This window comes from Artibeus jamaicensis, unplaced genomic scaffold (genome assembly GCF_021234435.1).
Source record: "Artibeus jamaicensis isolate MK-2021 breed Jamaican fruit bat unplaced genomic scaffold, CSHL_Jam_final contig_659, whole genome shotgun sequence".
NCBI lineage: Eukaryota > Metazoa > Chordata > Mammalia > Chiroptera > Phyllostomidae > Artibeus > Artibeus jamaicensis.
In genome coordinates this window covers 979,910-999,387 of record NW_026521916.1, presented here as the reverse complement: position 1 = coordinate 999,387, position 19,478 = coordinate 979,910, and the positions used below count along the sequence as shown (strand labels likewise).

Below are 19,478 nucleotides of genomic sequence, written 5' to 3'. Positions count from 1 at the left end.
TAAGAGAACATTTCTTATACTGTTAGAACATGGCTTTAAATTTTCCCTTCACCACTGATCTTAGGCAATTTACTTTGCTGTTCTAGGGGGTTGTTTCCTTCTCCTTAGGAAGTGATAATAATAGCTATATGTTATGGGGCTATTATGAAGTTTAAATTTAGTAGCCCTTATAAAGTACCACTAAACACTCAGCAGATATTAACTACTATATTATTGCTACTTTTAACTTCTCTCGGGTAGTTGCAATTTGAGGATAGTCTGCTTTTAAAGAGGAAGAAAGATTAATATTCTAGGTAGTGCCTCCCGACACCCTTTTCTTTTCCAGCCATTTGTTTGTGCTCCTGTTAGTGGTTCACTGTGAAGAGAGCATTCTGGGCTGCCTGTAACTGTGCCTCTACCTGTGGGATTGAAACAGTCTATAGCACCCATGGCTACTGCTGTCTTTCTGCCTGTTGAGCTGATTGAAATTAACTGTTCCACCTACTTCTCTAGATTCACTGAGTTGCCATCATTAGTAACCTTAATTTCTGCTTCAAGAAATTCACTGTCTTGTGAGGATATAAACAGATGTATTGAATAAATCTAGACAAATATAATTACAAAATTACCAAGAGAGAAGAGGATTTTATTGCTATATTAAATTCTTTTTTGAATAAGGTAGAGAATAAAATAAATGAGAAAAAATAGGCATTCCTGATGTGTTAGAATGGTGGAAGTATGCAGGGCAAATCTTTGGAGAAGATCATTTGTTCTGTAATTAAAGAAGGAAGGCCTACTATAGAGGGTCGATAAGGGCATTCTTGCTGTAGAAGACAGCCGAGACAAGGATGGAAGGGGACAGACAGCAGCAGTACAGTAAAGGCAGGGGCTGAGACATTTTTATTTACATGTAAAGTACCAACTGTGTGCTGGGCACTGAGTAAGCTGCTGCAGATATGAAGGTGAGCAGCACAAGATGTGGTCCCTGCCACATACAGCTTACTTTCTTGAGGGGAGACAGACATTGATTTTAAAAGATACAGTTTCTAAAAAGAAGCTGAGAGAAATGGACAGCCAGGCAAGATGCAATTTACAGTGGGGTGGAGGAGCTTTATTCAGGGGGCTCTATGTGTTTATCAGTAAGAATAGGATTAACATTGTGAAAAGAGAAGATACAGAATAAGGCTTAAAGCATTGTGGTAGTCTATATGAATTATTGTGAGTAGTATTTTAAAATTATAATCCTAGCCCTGGCTGATGTAGCTCAGTGGATTGAGCATGGGCCTGTTAAGCAAAGGGTTGCTGGTTCAATTCCCAGTCAGGGCTCATGCCTGGGTTGCAGGCCAGGTCCCCAGTAGGGAACATATGAGAGGTAACCACACTTTGATGTTTCTCTCTCACTTTCTCCTTCCCTTCCCCTCTCTCTAAAAATAAATAAATACAATATTTAAAAAATAATAAAATAAAATTATCCTTTTCTTTTTAAGTCATTGATTGGCTGGAGGAATGTTACACGGCTGCTGGTGTTTTCTACAGACGCTGGGTTTCACTTTGCTGGAGATGGGAAACTTGGTGGCATTGTTTTACCAAATGATGGGCAGTGTCACCTGGAAAATAATGTGTACACAATGAGCCATTATTATGTAAGTGCTTAATTCCTTACACATTGAATGGATTCTTGTTGAACTTTATGTTTAATACTGAGTATCACGGCTGACAGGCTTGTGGGGTTTTCAGGGTTTGAGGTTTTGTTATTTTGCTAAATTTGGGTCCTGACCTAATGTGCAAGAAAGCTAGTATTGCTGTTTCCAAAGATGTGGCTTTGTGCTTGCTTCCTTCCACTTAGACAAAGGGCCTCAGTAGGATAAAAGGAGCTGCTTAGACAGTAATTCCATGCCTTGACCAAAGCTGCCTCACCTTTAATCATTTTTTAGCAAGTTTGATATTATTTCTAAATAAGTCATTTATGCAGTTTTACAAATAAGCACCCTTCCTCTTCTATAAAAATAAAGACTGGCAAATTATTTAGGTTCTGGAAGAAACTTAAACCTTGGTGAGTCTTGGTCTTTTTTTTAAGTGATAGGTAATACAGTCTTTAATTACTGGCAGTACTTTAATTTCATTGTTCTGACACTTAATATACAAAGAGAACCTTCCTTTATAAAATCTTTATATTATGGAAATTTTTATGTACATATAAAGCAACAGGAGGATTAGAAACCCACATGTAACACCACCCACTTCAGCAATTATTTGTGTTATTTCAGTCAGTCTTGTGTAAGTAATCCACTTACATATGTAAATTATTATAATTTTCTTTAAAAAACTGCAAAAAGTATTGATTGGCTGTAATTACATACTAAAATTTTATTACTTATTTTTTTAGGATTATCCTTCTATTGCTCACCTTGTCCAGAAACTAAGTGAAAATAACATTCAGACGATTTTTGCAGTTACTGAAGAATTTCAGCCCGTTTACAAGGTAACTAATATATGTGCAAAATAAAAAGAACAAAATTTCTAGACCCTTTTTCTTTAGTCATTAGAAGCAAAATTATATGTCTCAGTTTAGGTGTGGGAAAATATCAGACAGACTGTGTGGGGGACTTTGCCCTCAAGTCCCCTCTGTCTGCCACAGATAAAAGTAAACACTACGAAGATCTGCTTGGGGAGGAGAGGTGGCTAGTTTCTCAGAGGAAAAACGCTAGGAGCCCCTTCCTCCAGGGGCTTTTATTGGGTTGTAATACACAGGAATACAGGGTGCCAAGGATCAAACAGTAGATAACATTTCAAGAAATCTGAGGGCTTAGTCTGAGTCAGTGTATGTCAGGAAAGGGGATTTGCAGAAACTTTGGGAGACACTCATTTCCTGCTCGGACCCTTAACGTATGAATAAAAGTAGGTTTCACAGGATTTTTTGGAATTCTTTCTTATGCCAGATTTCTCCCCAGATACTGCTCTAGCAAGGCAAGGAGCTGCACCCCTCCCTATCAGGTTTTCAGGCCTAAGTGGATTAGACCCAGGAAGTGCTTCTCCCAGAGGACATGGGGACTCGGACTATGTCACATAGCTGGGGGGCAAGGGTTCATTGCTCCCTCTTTGTCACAGCCCCCAAGTCCTTCCATGATGGCCTCCCAAGTGATCGTGTCTGGCTTAGGTTGCCCCTCGCTGTGAGGAGTCTTACCTGTATCTGACTATGGACCATGTTTTAGGGGCAGGGGGAGTAAACTGAGGCAGCATTTGCTACCAGAGACAAGCTTTGTCTCCTGTGGCTCACATTCCTGAGTTTGCTTGCTCATCCTTAGCAAAGGGGGTTAGTTACAATTCCTGAAACCAGGCAGAGTGGTTCCCAACAAGACTGGATTTTACAAAAGTATTTTATATTTTTAATACATATTGTAAAACTAGGTGTTTTTTTCAGTTCTGACTTTTTACATTATTTGGAAAATGTATAGGGGACTGGTATTTAAAAATAAGTAGTAGGTACTCAGTAGGTGCTTATGGTTGAATGAATATATTTGTATTTTATATGTTTATCTTTTAATTGCAGGAACTAAAAAATTTGATCCCTAAGTCAGCAGTAGGAACATTATCTGCAAATTCTAGCAATGTAATTCAATTGATCATTGATGCGTACAATGTGAGTACACTTTAAATAAGATCTATTTGGATAACACCCTGTTGTGAATACTTTGCTGAAAGAAAGTAAACCTCCCTTCATAACACAATTCAGAGGTTCCCAAAATGTTTTAGGATGACCCTAATCAAAAAAAAAAAAAGAGGGGGATTTTTACAGTTTTCAAGATTCCAGTTGTTCCATGTCTATCCCATAGTTGTTCCCCATCTTAACAGCATAAATTCCCATCCTACAGGGATACCTTGTATGCTGCAGCCTTTTGTATTTGTCCTGAGCAGTCTGCGATTCTTAAAACAATGGCTGAAACCTTTTTACTTATTTTTGGGTTTTTTTTTTTTTTTTTGCCAGGGTTAACATAGTTTCTTAGCCAATTTGTCCCAGGTTAGCTGAGGTCATAGGGCCATATTGCCAGTGGGGAAAGATGATGTGGGTCCTAGTTCTTAGGACTCTTCCGACTTAATATCAAGCTTCTATGCCATTTGACTATCATTATTTCAACTCAGTAATTAAAACAATACTCTTTTCAATCACATACATTATTTTGAAGAATTGATCTTGAATTTATGGGGGTGACACTGGTTGATCCTAATTAATGAGAGTCTGCCTCTGAGGTTCTGTGTTTTCTAGGCACTCAGGATTTGGTTTCAGTTATTTTATTTAAATGATATTGTTCTCTTAACAGTTTATTGTACTCATTGGTTTTATGTATTCAAAAATTTTACATTTTACCGTAGCTTATTTTACTGTAGCATTTCTTTTTGCCTTTCCTGTGTATAATTAGTCTTTGTTTTAGTCCCTTTCCTCAGAAGTAATTTTGGAAAACAGCAAATTGCCAGAAGGGGTAACAATAAATTATAAATCTTACTGCAAGAATGGGGTGAATGGAACAGGGGAAAATGGAAGAAAATGCTCCAATATTTCCATTGGAGATGAGGTAGGTTATATAAATATTTTCTGAAGAAAAGAAAAAATTGTTTGTTTATATAAGCAGTCTAGTTTGTAATGTGAGAATAAAGGAAATAATGAGTAGCTTTTTGAAATATTTTTAGTAGATTTGAAATGCTTAGTTAGTTGTTAACTTAAAATTTAATCTTGTTCTTTTTTTCTTTAAGGTTCAATTTGAAATTAGCATAACTTCAAATAAATGTCCAAATAGGAATTCTGAAACCATTAAAATTAAGCCTCTGGGCTTCACTGAAGAAGTAGAGATTATTCTTCAGTTCATCTGTGAGTGTGAGTGCCAAACTGAAGGCATCCCTAGCAGTCCAAAGTGCCATGAAGGGAATGGAACATTTGAGTGTGGTGCATGCAGGTATGATGGAGGTTGTTGGAGAAGGGCACAGAGAGGCATTGATTGGTTGGAAAAGTTATAGGCAGGCTATGTTTTGGGACATCCAGTGAAGTCTCTATATGGAGCAAATAAATGTGTTGTTCTAACCAGTATGATCTTGTGTGTGATATTTACAGAAGTTCTTTCTCACCTTTTTTTCTTAAGACTGCTCTTTAAAGTAAAGCTTTTATTTTCATTTAAGATGTGTATTTAACAAACTATTAAGGTAGGGGTAGCATTTGGGTTTTTTTCTCTCATATAATAGCAGTCTGAGTTTTCTAGAGCTAAATATGCTTATAGTAATATGTTTATTAAAGCTTTTTTGGAAAAATATATCAAATTTACAATGGTGATTTTATCTGGGAAATGAAATTAGGAAGCAATAAAGGATGTTCGCTGTATATTACATATACTTCTACATTGTTAAAATAATTTTGTTAAATACATTTTGCAAAATTAAGAAAACAGTATTTCAGAACTTAGAATCAAATTAACTTTGATCAGATTATTTTAAATTGCATTTCTACACTGTGGTTACGTACTTTTTAATTAAAGATTACAGTTGATACCGTGGCTGATGTGGCTTAGTGGATTGAGTGCTGCCCTGTGAACTAAACAGTTGCTGGTTCGATTCCCAGTCAGGGCACATGCCTTCCTGGGTTCCAGGCCAGGTCCTGAGTCGGGTGTGTGAGCAGTGGCCACACATTTTTTCCCTCTCTTTTTCCCTCCCTTTTCCACTGTCTAAAACTAAAATAAACTTTAAAATTACAATTAAAAATACTCTTTATACAGCTTTCCCCTTAAAATTGTAATAGGAGGGGAGCATTTTTAAATAAATGTCAGTCCCAAAGGACTGGCCTCTTAAGGGTTTTAATCATGAGAAAAATAAATGTCTGTGTTTCACCATCAGTTATTAACTATCTGTTCTAAAGAACAATTAAGATATTTATTTTTGACCTACATATCCGGAGTCATATAGATGCAATTTTAGTAAAATATCATTTAACTAAACAGGTTATCTTGAATGTGTTTTGCCTTCCTTCCCTTTATATATTTAGCAGACACTACAGAATTAATGTATTCCGTGTCTAATAAGCATCAGGTGTTTTAAAAATATACAGGGTATCTGAAAAGTCTGGACCCATAGGATACATTTTTTCCCCAAAGACTTCATTTATTTATTTTTAGAGAAAGGGGAAGTGGGGGAGAGAAACAGCAATGTGAGAAGCATCAATCAGTCACCTATCACCGGGACCGAACCTGCAACTCAGGCATGTACCCTGACTGGAGATAAAACCAGAAACTTTTCGGTTTGTGGGAGGACGGCCAACCCAGTGAGCCACACCAGTCAGGGTGGGATACATTTATTTTTAAACAGTATGTTACTTCTGTTTTAAAGTGATAATGCTCAGTGTTTTTCTTCAGCTTCCATGCACTTTTAGGGTGTGTTTATTGTGCTTTTTTAGATTAACAATTGGACCATTGCATTAAATTTATAGATACTTTACCTATAATAGCAAATGTAATAGGCTATCACTTGCAAACATACTCTTTAAAAATAAATTTATCTTGTTTGTAAATGTTTTATTTACCTACTTATTGTTAGATTACAGTTTCATCTTAATTAAAAAGTTACTCTCCTTAAGAAAGATTTTTTCCCTAGACCCTTGCATCTATTCTGTATGAACTGGAATGGCTGGTCTTATGTGCATACATACACTTTTGTGTACAGGAACGCTGTTTTGTAATGTATTTGTAGTTTAAAGACATTGTTCACAGTCTTATCTCTTCTCTCATTCTTTGCAGAAGCATAACTAGTTATTTTGTTGTTATTTATGGGATTGAAATATTGGACTGTCTCCTTAGGTGCAATGAGGGGCGTGTTGGCAGACACTGTGAATGCAGCACAGATGAAGTGAACAGTGAAGACATGGATGCATACTGCAGGAAAGAAAACAGCTCTGAGATCTGCAGCAACAATGGGGAGTGTGTCTGTGGGCAGTGTGTTTGTAGGAAGAGGGATAATACAAATGAAATTTATTCTGGCAAATTCTGCGAGTGTGATAATTTCAACTGTGATAGATCCAACGGCTTAATTTGTGGAGGTGAGAAAGTGGTCCCAAATGGTTATAAAATGTGATTCTCTTTTTTTTTTTTTTTTTTTTTTTTTTTTTGTGATTCTCATTTAATACAATAAAAATATTTTGGAGTTTGCTTTGTGATAAATAGAGTACGGCATTGAGGGTCCATTCATCTTTTAGATACACTTTATTCCTCATTATTGCTTATTTTTACTTTTAAGTTAATGCTTTGGTCTTTATATATTAACCATTGTTACAAGAAATGATATTTTTAATTACAGGAAATGGTGTTTGCAAGTGCCGTGTGTGTGAGTGCAACCCCAACTATACAGGCAGTGCGTGTGACTGCTCTCTGGACACAACGTCATGCATGGCCACAAATGGACAGATCTGCAATGGCCGGGGCATATGTGAATGTGGCACCTGCAAGTGCACGGATCCCAAGTTTCAAGGGCCAACTTGTGAGATGTGTCAGACCTGCCTCGGTGTCTGTGCTGAACATAAGTAAGTTCGAACTAGTTGATATTTACTGTCTATTGCCCTATGTATTATCACTAAATCCACAAGAATACCCACAGTAATTACCACTGTAAAGAGTACCACTGTAAATTATGTGCACCACAGAAGCCCAATCTTTAAATCTTAAAATATCCTTTCTCAATACCTCATGGTATTGGAACATATGATATGAGAGTGGTACTGTTACTTTGACTTGAATTTGTTATATAATTTAATCTGTATAGTAACCTTTGTTAAATTAGCATTACCAATTGCTGAATTACTACCTTTTGACTAAGCACAATGGAAGGTTTTCCCTCTTGAAGAACTGTTATTATATCAGCAACAAATTGTTTAAAGTATTTTGGTTTTATGTTATATATTTAATATATGATAGAACTAGTTTTATTTTACTAGTCTTATTTCTGTTTCAGAATTCTAGTTTGAACTGTAATATAAATTATCATTTCACTTGGGAAACTAGCATCTTTATATTTAGTTTCTCATTGATAAATATTGTATACCTCTCCATTTATTCAAATATTTATTGCTTTTGGTTTAATTTGGTCAAATTTTGAGTCTAGCCCACACAATAACCTTTAAGTTTAAATAATAAATTTTAAATGTAATAATTTGTGTTTTAACAGAGAATGTGTTCAGTGCAGAGCCTTCAATAAAGGAGAAAAGAAAGATACATGCACACAGGAATGTTCCCATTTTAACATTACCAAAGTTGAAAGTCGAGACAAATTACCCCAACCAGGCCAGGTTGATCCTTTGTCCCACTGCAAAGAGAAGGATGTTGATGATTGCTGGTTCTATTTCACATACTCAGTGAATGGGAACAATGAAGCCATTGTACACGTTGTAGAGACTCCAGGTATAAATCCGATGGTTTCAAAATGCCTTTCATTTTCTGTTATGTCTTGTTTCTGCTCTTTAGGCCGACCAGCAGTTTCTCTGATATCCAGGAATAGCCTCCAGCTTGACTATTTTAGTTTCCAGTTGGGACACTGCTATTTTCAGTCTCAAAGTTTAAAATAGTATTTAAGTAATGATATAAGAAATGAGAAAGAGAAAGCAAGTCTACAGTTTTATGAGTGGATAGTTTGAAGATTAAGTCCAGTGGTCCATTGACACAATGCCTGACACTTAGTAATACTGAGTTACATCATTATTGATGATAATTTAACTTGGAGCTTGGTGTGTCTATGTGCTTTTTTGTATTTTTTTTGTGGGAATGTAAGTTTTCATTTCTCTTGGATAGATATTAAGAATGGATTTGGTAATGGGAAAAAATACAATGAAGATCAATTTTTTTAAAAAAAGTAAAAAAAAAGAATGGATTTGGGACCATATGGGATGCATATGTTTACAGGGAAGAGCCAATCTGATTTCAGTCTCAATACTGTTTTGCCTATTCAGATTTGTGTTTTGTAATAGTGCCTCCCAGTCTTTTCTTCCTTGTCTTTTCATTTTGTTAGCAAGATTTTTTTGAGGACAAGAAGCTTTCATTTTAATTGAATTACAGTTTACCAAGCTTTTCTTTTATATATGTTGCTTTTGTTATTTCATCTGAGAGCTCTTTGTCTAACTCCAGTTCATTAAGATTTTCTCCTGTGTTTTCTTATAGAAGTTTTATAGTTTTGGTTTTTCACTTAGGTCTTTACCCCATTTAAGTTAATCTTAGTATTGGAGTAAGGTTCAGGTTTTTTGCATATGAATGTCCAGTAGTTCTAGTATCATTTGTATAAAAGACTGACCTTTCTTAACCTTTGTTGAAATGAGATAACATATGTGTGGGCCTATTTTTTTTTTTTAATTTTTAAAATTTTTTATTTTTAGAGAGAGGGGAAGGGAAGGAGAAAGTGGGAGACAAACATCAATGTGTGGTTGCCTCTCATGTGTCCCCTACTGGGGACCTTGGTCTGCAACCCAGGCATGTGCCCTGACTGGGAATCAAACCGGCAACCCTTTGCTTCGCAGGACCGTGCTCAGTCCACGGAGCTATACCACCCAGGGCTTGTGTGGGCCTATTTCTGAGTCTAATATTCTATTCTGTTAAATATCTGTGACTATCTTAGCTGATACTACACTGTTTCAATTACTGCCACTTTATACTATTTTTGAAGTCTGATAATGTGAGTTCAACTTTGTTCTTTTCCAAAAGTGTTTTTCAAGCACTTCCCAAGTTTTCTACTTTCCTTGTAAATTTTAGAATTAATTTGCTAATAACTCTAAAAATTCTGCCAGGATTTTGATTTGGGATTGCATTGATTAAATTAGAAGAGAACTGATATTTTAAAATACCGTGTTTTCTAAATCATGAACATAGAATGATTTCTTTCAGCACAGTTTAGTAATTTTTAGCATGCAAATGTTGTGCATATTTTGCTGGATTTATACATAACTATTTCATGACTCTTGAAGCTATTGCAGAGGATACTATTCTAAAATTCAATTCCTAATATGCAAAAACAAATTTTTGTATAATACATAGAGATACATAATGATTTTTTTATTAATCATCTAATGTGTGGCCTTGTACTCACTTGTTAGTTTTAATGTCTTTTTATAGATTCTTTGAGATAGTTTATATTCACTTTTTATAAGAGACTGTTCAGTTCTTTGTAGTCTTAGCCATACTCTACACACATTAATCCCCTGTGTGCTCAGTTTTTATTGTTGTTGTTGTTGTTGTTTTCCCCCATACTTTACAGAGTGCCCCACTGGTCCAGACATCATTCCAATTGTAGCTGGTGTGGTAGCTGGAATTGTTCTGATTGGCCTTGCATTGCTGCTGATTTGGAAACTTTTAATGATAATTCATGACCGAAGGGAATTTGCCAAATTTGAAAAGGAAAAAATGAATGCCAAATGGGACACGGTAAGTTGCAAAATATCTAAAAAGTAAGGTGGGTCATAAAGTAAATGTAATGTTTCTGAGACTTGTTTATTTACTATAAAACTGATTATTAATGTCCTCATTAAGTGTTGCATTTAGTAAAAAAAATCTTAAATATACTCATTAAAAAGCTGTAAGAATGTAACTTCTGGTTACTGTGGTCAGTATTCTTATTTCTTTTATAATTTTGATCTTAAATCAGCTCTTCTGCCTTTTCATCTCATGTAAAGTGGAATCCTATTCAATGGAAAGATTCTCTCTTTCTTTTTCTCCCTCTCTCCCTCTCTCTCTGTCTAAAACAAAGAACCTTAAGTGAAAAGCACCCAGACTCAAAAGGCTACATACTGTATGATTTCATTTATATGACATTCTGGAAAAGGCAGAACCAGAGGGACAGCAGTCAGATCTGTGGTTTTCAGGGGCTGGAGTGGGGGTAAAGGTCATGAGGCATCTTTTTGGGGATACCTTGATTGTGGATATGTTTATAAATTTGAGAATTCATGGAACTGTATTTAAAATGGATATATAAAGGATGTATAAACTATATATAAAGCAAATAACTTTGCTTTATATAAACAATTGTTTGTAAATGTTAGTGGCTGAAAGTTTGTGCTAGTGTTCAGGGCTTTGAAATTTGGAGTCAGAGGTAGGGTGACCAGATGTTGGCCCTCATGTAGTCATCTTGTAATACATGAAGGCTATGACAGATTTTAGTGTTTTTAAATTGTAAATGAATTTTACTCATTTGCATTTTAGTGTAGTTTACTTGGGTTTTTTTAAAATAATGAACTTTAGAATTATAAAAATAGTAAAATTTGTGAAATAGTAAAAATTCTTTTTTATAGTGTTTAAACACTGTGCATGTTCATTTTTCCTGATGAAATCATTAGAAACTATTTCTTTTACTTTAGCAAGAAAATCCAATTTACAGGAGTCCTATTAATAATTTCAAGAATCCAAACTATGGACGTAAAGCTGGTCTCTAAGTGCCGTTCGTATTTTCTTTCATTTTCTATCTTTGCATGTGAATTGTCATCCTTTTTGACTGCACTGTGTGTCCTTTATCACTATTGCTATTTTTTTAATCTGGCTTTATTTATATGATGATATTAGGCCTTTCTTTTTTGTGTGTTAATTTAGAGTTAGTGTTTAGAAGGACTTTAAAATAATGGCCTAGAAGCAGCAGCTGTGTTGTAGTGAAAAGAGAATGTGCTTTGTGGTCTGACAGAATAAAGTGAAATCCCATCTCTTCCACCAGGTAGAATAAATAGCGTTGAGCCACTCAGTTTCCAGAGCTTCAGTTTTTCATTTCTTTAACAATGAGTCACTCAGAATGTCTAATGCATGGTGTTGATTTTGACTGACATGATATCAGCATGTCAGTCATAATCCTCACTATAAACCAGTGCTTTACGTGGTATTATCCTTATAGAAGAAGTTTCCTTATGTAAGTTTTAGGGTGAAATAGTGAAATATGAATGTGACTCTAAATTGCAAAATAGGACAAAATAAATGTAACTTGGCATAACATTTGTTGATTCCAGAACAGTTTTGAGATTCTTTATTCTTGCGATTTGAAATTCTATTAAAAACCAGAAGACCTTTTATTTGTATATATACATATATTTCTTGTTAATCATTGAATGAGTCTAATACTCAAATGTAATATTGAACTTAAAAAAATAACCAAGACTTTAAAGAGAAAAGTTTATAGTTTTAAATAAAAACTTAGTTGAAAATTTCATAGTTGTAATAAGGCTTGCTTATCCTCTTCTGTAAGCTAGGACAAGTTATTTTGATGGGCCTATCTCTTACCTGGATGGTAAATTCATTGTCTTCCCAGTAGTGGACAGGATTCTTCCTTATATTTGTATTTTTATGAAGTGCTTCTAGAATATTTTAGTATAAACCCCTAAAACTCTGTGATAAAAAGATTGTAATTAGAACAGTTTCTCCTTCTTCGTCATATAGAATTCTTCTTTCCTTTCCCAACTACTGATTTCACACATGAGAAAACTAAGGCACAAGAAGGATTAGGTAACTTGGTCCAAGTTCACATCTCATCAGTGGAAGAGCTAAGACTCAAACCCAGGCAGTTGGCCTCCATTTCCTTGAACTGGTAGCAATCACATATTCTCAGGAGACTCTGTTACCCAATTAGGAAGAGATAGATCAGTCTTTGTAGAGAATTATAGCTTTTGACATTTATTGTAACTTAGAATAACACTGCTGTATTGGATAAACATTATAAAAGGGAAATCACTTTATTACATAGAAACCAAAGCTAATAATAACTAAGGTCTTAAAATAATGTTAGTATTTTTAGATACATAGGAAATATTAATAATATTAAAGTCTATTACTGGTCTCATTTTTCTTTTATTTCTAAGCATATTTTGAGGCTTGAAATGGCAAAGTTAAATTTTATGGGAGAAAAATATAGTCAGATTCATATATAGGAAGGTTGTTCCATTTTCACATTAGTCTGAGACTTGCCACATTCTTTTTCTTACATAGTACTTTCCAGGAAGTCATTTTTAGAAGGAAACTGATTTGCTTGGACTTTTCTTTCTTCACTTCTTTCTCCCTGCTTTCCTTCCTCAGAACTTTCCTCACTCTCTTCTTCTTTTTTTTTTTTTTTTCGTGGTACGTCAAAGCAGTCAAATATTGACAATTTCATAGGATTATTTCTCATAGAACAAAAAACTCTGTATGTCCAAAAGGTAAAATCTTTTACCTTTACTGTGCATTGAATTATACTTTGAAGGAAATTATTAATAATACCAAAACTTGGTGTTTGAATTGTTAATTTTTGGCTGAAATGTTACTTTTTCAGCCAAAATAAGCATTTTGGATAATTAAAGAAGCAAATGTAAAAATGTCTATTCATTAGTGAAATCCAAACTAGTAGCTACAGATTATTCTGAGTTGGTTTGTTAAGAAAAATTAAAATGTAAATAAAAAATAGAATTTGATGCATGAATATCAAGAAATTAAAATAAATCATGGCTTATAAAGCACTGTTCTGATATGGGACCAAAATTTGACAGTCAATATGTACATAAATTTTGTCATCTTTATTTTTAAAGGTTGTATTTTATTTTTAGACAGAGGGGAATGAAAGGAGAAAGAGAGGGAGAAAAACATCATTGTGTGGTTGCTTCTCATGCATTCATCACTGGGGACCTGGCTCGCAACCCAGGCATGTACCCTGACTGGGAATTGAACCAGCGACTTTGGTCCACAGCCCACACTCAGTCCACTTAGCTATACCAGCCAGGGCCAATCAGTTATATTATTAATTGGATAATGAGCAACCACTGTAATTATTTCATCTCATAAGACTCAAGTAACGACATTAAAAAAATCAGATTATCAACTTTATAATTGTTCAAGTAGATTAAAATCTTTAGTCTACTCACAGTTATTAAGAACCACACCTAAAACAAAAGCAAACTAAGAGGACAGCTAGATCAGGAACAGAACCATAGAAATGAAGATCACATGGAGGGTTAGCAACAGGGGAGTGGGAGAAGGAGAAGGGGGGAGAAGGTACAGAAAATAAGTAGCATAGATGGTAGGTAGAAAATAGATGGGGGGGAGAGCAAGATTAGTATGGGAAATATAGAATCTAAAGAACTTGAGACACGCGGTCATAAACTAAAGAGGGGATGGTGGGGGAGGGAGTGTGCAGGGTGAAGGGGAATGAAGGGGGGAAATAGAACAACTGTAATGGCATAATCAATAAAATATATTTAAATAAATAAATAAAAATTTAAAAAATCTTTAGTCTGTTCTTCTCTGCTGTTATGTAAAAATAAATGGATTCCTAATCTCCCACAGTCATGCATTGTATATCTGATGTATTTTGTAGAGGTGATTCTGTAGCTATCCCTGTTAGCCATTCCAGAGTGAGCACAAAGATGAAATTTTATTGAGTACATTTCTAAGTATAACCCTATTCTCTTGATAGGCTTTGCTTTTTGGTTGGGAATAGAGGTGGGTTGCATTCTGAATGATGAAAACTAATCTGAATTATTTTTCTTTATCTTCATTTAAAATGATGCTTAATGCAGATAGTTTCATTTCACCTCTAACCTTGCATGTTGAATTTTTGTTTGAATGGACTTTGAAATAATAAATATAAATGTTTGTGTATATGAAACGGGAAACTTTCCTCCAAAGGTAAGTTCTGCCGTAAAAATTGTACTTTGGGCTTGTCCATAACAAGTATTTTTTTTCTTTCATTTTTTTGTTTTCTGGGTTTGTTTGTTTATTTGTTTACATCCTTTATAATTCGTAAGTATTAAATATTAGATTTACCTAAAGCATTATTTTAAATAAACTTAATTAAGTGATCATTTATTTTCCCAGCATATGTGAAAGAATGGGCAGTACTATAGATGAAAATAACAAGTGTAATTTATTTGTACTCTACAACTTGTTAAGAATGTAGTTGCTAGGATCCAGTTTACTGTCTCTGTTGTGAAATATCTGCTGTAATGTGTTTGTGATAATGTATTGGCTTCAGTTGGGATTAGAGCTCAGAATTTGATTATTATATGATTTTTATCATCTATATTATTTGTCTTTGAGGACTCCTTAGTTCCTCCATGTTTCTGAGAAAAATGAACAATCAAGCTACATTTTGCACTATGGGGGGACAAGGGATTGGTGCTAAGGCATGTCATCATGTTTTAATTGGTATTCAGACTAACTGCTGAAATCATAGTGGTTTATTTGGTGTCTCTCAGGACCCGGCCCTTATGTGCTATATGTCCCCTCATTGTTTTCCTGTCTACAGGATAAAATTCCATCTGTTTAGCATGGCACAGAGGACCTTGCCTGATTTGGCACTGTCTTCTTTCTTGTCTCTTCTCCATTCCCCACTGCTCAAAACATACACTCCTACATGCATCCTTTAAAATTCTGAGCCAGAGATATTTTTGCATAATATTCCTTTTCCTACACCTTGAACTTTGACTTGTGTATGTTTCTATTTACCTTTCAATATTTTTATCTGTACTCAGTTTCACTATGACAATATTTCTGATCTCAAAGTCAATTCATATTTTCTTAAATTATTTTTTATTATGCATGTAATTCTACTTTGTATTGTACTATAGTAAAGTGACTTATTTTCATGTTTGTCATCCACCAGACTGTATCCTTCTAAAGTGCAGAAATTGTGGCAATTAAAGCCAGACCCAAATATACTCTAATGAAGTGTGAATAAAATTTAACAGCAAAAATTACTGTTTATATGCTTTCTATAAATATTTTTAAAAATTAACTGCAACTAGTAATATAATAAGATATAACTAAACATTTTTAAATCATGATTTTTGTCTCAATGTTTTCAGTTTTTATTTAATATTTGATTTGTACCTAATGTAATTTTCTCTGATAGAGAATTATTGGGCAGTATTTCTCACTTGGCTTTCAAGCCTACTTTCAACCTACAAGAACAGGAGGAAACAGTGCTATAGCAGATAGCTGAATGTATCAATTAGCATGAGACTTTTTTCAGAAAGTGGTAGTATGGGGTTGTATGTTATTTTCCCCTTTTTATTTAAATTTTTTTTTTTACCTGAGCTGCCTATCATGGACTATTCTTTTTCCCTTTTTCTTATTTTTTAAAAATAGTTTTCTTAGTTATTTTCTTGCCTAAAATATCAATCACTCAGTATACTTTTGGATCTTGAAAGAACTCGTGTGTTTATGGCTTGAGTCATTTACTGGATCTGATTTCAGTACTGTTTGTTAAAATACAGTATCACAATAAAAATAAAACATTTTACCAGTACCATATCGAAGAATAATATTTTATGAAGAGTGGTAATTATGTTTGTTAACATTATAAGAAGATTTAGTTTGTAGTGACTTGGTAGAGGCTCAGTGCCCTGAGTGACACTGAAAACCTTACCCCAGAGCTCTCTAAATTAGCAGCTTTTGTGGAAGAACCTCAGGAGAACACCTCCCTCCCTCAGAGAAATGAAAGCCAAGGGTTCCCTTTAATTAACAGGCATCTTCTGTGCACAATAAAGGCTTAAGAATTAGGCAGTTGATGGCAAAAGAGTTAATTCTTTCTTAACACAGGCATTCAAAGCTAGTTCAAAGAGAGAAACCAGAGCCCTGGCTGGTTGTAGCTCAGTGGATTGAGTGCGGGCTGTGAAACAAAGGGTCACCAGTTTGATTCCCAGTCAGGGCACATGCCTTTTTGCAGGCCAGGCCCCAAGTATGGGGTGTGCAAGAGGCAACCACACATTGATGTTTCTCTCCCTCTCTTTCTCCCCTTTCCCCACTTTCTAAAAGTAAATGAATAAAATCTTTTTAAAAAAGGAAAAAGAAAAAGAGAGAAACCAGAGCAGAACACTGCCATTGAGGACATTCTTGAATGAACTTTGCCGTGGAGGAAAGACTCAGGAATGAATAATGCCAGATTATTAGGGCAGCTTTAGACCTGTTGAGTAAAACTTCCCTTTTTCATATTAGTGTAAATATTAATACCTTTTAAAAATGGAGCGTGATATCTGGACTGATAAAATAGAAACAACTTCCAAAAATTACTGTCGCTTTTAATATTGTTTTATAAAATAATATTACATGCTTTTAGTAGAGTAACTGAGAATTTTTCTTTTTCTTTTTAGGGTGAAAATCCTATTTATAAGAGTGCTGTAACAACTGTTGTCAATCCGAAGTATGAGGGAAAATGAACACTACCTGTACAAATTGTACAACACTGAATGCAAAGTAGTGATTTTCATAGTCACAGAATAAGGTAGCTTTAGGGCAATGTCACCATGGGTTTTACTCATGTGCAGGTTTCGAAAATGTACAATATGTATAATCTTCATTTTTTTCTGTAATTTTGAAAATAATGTTATAAACAATGCCAGGGACTGACACGAGACTTGAGACAGGATGCTTATTTTTGTCACTAAGGTCACCTTGTGCCTTTTTATCCTTTTCCTCCTGGACTATTTAACTCAAGTGCTTATTGGATTAAATGATCTTTCTAGGATTATTGAAAGGGCAGTAGTTAAAGTAGTGAGAATGATGAGCATTTCTCAGTATGAAGTATTCAAACAGATTTTTAGCTTTACAAATATGTCACTTTTTAGTTATAAGAAAGTCCAAGGTCTTACTAGCTAGCTTAGAATTGTTTTAAATTTATTTTGCTACTTGACTGTTATACATGACTGATGACATATCTGAAAGATGAGTTAGGAGTTAGGAGATGTTAGGAGTTAGTTGTGTAAAATAGTTTTAAAATATTTGATCTACAGAAGCCATGGGAAAATGTCAGAGTTAGGAAGGGGAAGCAGCTTTAAAAATGTATGTGCCATTTTAAGAGTTACTTAATCTTGCAACTTTTATGCCTTTTCTTTATAACTTCAAGCCTTGGATTAAAAGTATTGGGAAATTTTAGGCAAAAGTTCGTAATTTACCATTATTTACATAAAGGTCTTAATTTACATAGTATATTCCAAATTGGGACCTTTGGGTGAGTTTATTTTATTTTGTTTGGTTTAAAGCCTGGTGCTTTTCATCACCACTTCTAATCATTTAATGTATCTGCAGTTTGGGGGTAAAACTTTAATCAATACTTTTTCTTTGATGTTCTAGCTATAAATTTGCCTAATGAGTATGTGAAGTTGTACTGTAGCTTATGCAATTACCATCACTATGCCAGCCTTACTGGCAGTCAGTGCTATGTAACAGACCACTGTGTATTTATTCCTCACAGTTTGAGTTGCCCACTTTGTTTCATATCAGTCATACTCTTATTTTAAGTGCCTTTTAATTTTAATAGTTCACTTTTACAATGCTGTTTACTGAATTTATTTATTAAATAAAAAGGCCTAAAATAACTTAAACTGGATATTTTCATTCTGTATTGGTATATTTTATCAGTGTGTTTACATGAAAATTTTATAGCTTAAAGACATTAGTATAAAATATTACTGGTGAGTGGGTATTTCACTTAAGAAGCTAAAAACATAGTTCTTTAAAAAAAGAAAATAAAAAAGATGTACTACAGACATAAGTAATATAATGAAGTAGATTTTCACACTATCTTTGAGCTCTCTAAATAATATTGGGTAAATCTTTATTTCTTCCTCCTCCCCCATTTGCACTACACTAGGAGCTAGGTTTCATCCCTACATTAAGCAAAATTACCTCTCTTTTTTTTCTGGTTTTTCCTTTTTGTAAAAATATTCTTAATTTTTTTCTACTACAATTGACGTACAGTATTGCATTACTTTTAGGTGTACAACCATATGATTAGACACTTATATAACTTACAAAGTGATCACCTCAAGAAATGTAGTACCCATGTGATATCATATGTAGTTTTTACAGTATTATTGACTATATTTCCTGTGTTGTACTTTACATTCCTGTGACTATTCTGTAACTACTAGTGTGTACTCCTTTAATCCCTCTAACTTTTTCAACCAACTTCTGTATACCCCCTCCAAAAATGTTCTTAGTATCTGTGAGTCTGAGTCTGTTTCTAATGTGCCTGTTCATTTTGTGCATGTGTATGTGTTTTGTTCTTTAGATTCCACATGTAAGTGAAATCATCTGCCATTTGTCCTTTGTCCCACTTATTGAACTCAACACATGATGCTCTAGGTCCATCCATGTTGTTTCAGATTGCATAATCTCATTCTTTTTAATAGCTAAATCATATTCCATTGTATATATGCATCATTTTTTCTTTATCTGTTCATCTTGTTGATAGACCCTTAGGTTGCTTTCACATCTTGGCAATCGTAAATAATGCTACAGTAAATACATGGTTATATAGATATGTCTTTTTAGTGTTTTGGGTTTCTTCAGATAAGTATCCAGATATGAAATTGCTGGGTCCTTCTGTTTCTTGTTATACCCTTTGTTTTAAAGTCTGTTTTCTCTGGTGTAAGTATTGCTACCCCAGCAGTTTTTTATTACCATTTTTATGGAGTATCTTTTTCAATCCCTTTACTTTCATTCATGGGTGAGTTTCTGATAGTGACACATGTAATGGTCTTATTATCC

The 19,478-nt window shown here is 34.3% G+C and overlaps 1 protein-coding gene across 2 annotated transcripts in view; it reads left to right on the top strand.

Annotated features, from left to right (window-relative positions):
- ITGB1 (integrin subunit beta 1) overlaps positions 1-18,310 on the top strand; it is a 52,997-nt gene extending 34,687 nt beyond the window's left edge. The window contains exons 7-17 of one of the 2 annotated variants that reach the window (XM_053670975.1): positions 1,467-1,622; positions 2,366-2,461; positions 3,530-3,619; positions 4,410-4,550; positions 4,729-4,928; positions 6,813-7,051; positions 7,309-7,531; positions 8,173-8,405; positions 10,246-10,412; positions 11,342-11,421; positions 17,081-17,148. In XM_053670975.1, coding sequence (XP_053526950.1) covers positions 1,467-1,622; positions 2,366-2,461; positions 3,530-3,619; positions 4,410-4,550; positions 4,729-4,928; positions 6,813-7,051; positions 7,309-7,531; positions 8,173-8,405; positions 10,246-10,412; positions 11,342-11,416 — 1,620 coding nt within the window. In that variant the 3' untranslated portion in view covers positions 11,417-11,421; positions 17,081-17,148. Of the gene's footprint in view, positions 1-1,466; positions 1,623-2,365; positions 2,462-3,529; positions 3,620-4,409; positions 4,551-4,728; positions 4,929-6,812; positions 7,052-7,308; positions 7,532-8,172; positions 8,406-10,245; positions 10,413-11,341; positions 11,422-17,080 lie in introns of both variants that reach the window. The other variant, XM_037137006.2, reaches the window with a different exon arrangement.
- The last annotated feature ends 1,168 nt before the right edge of the window (positions 18,311-19,478 follow it).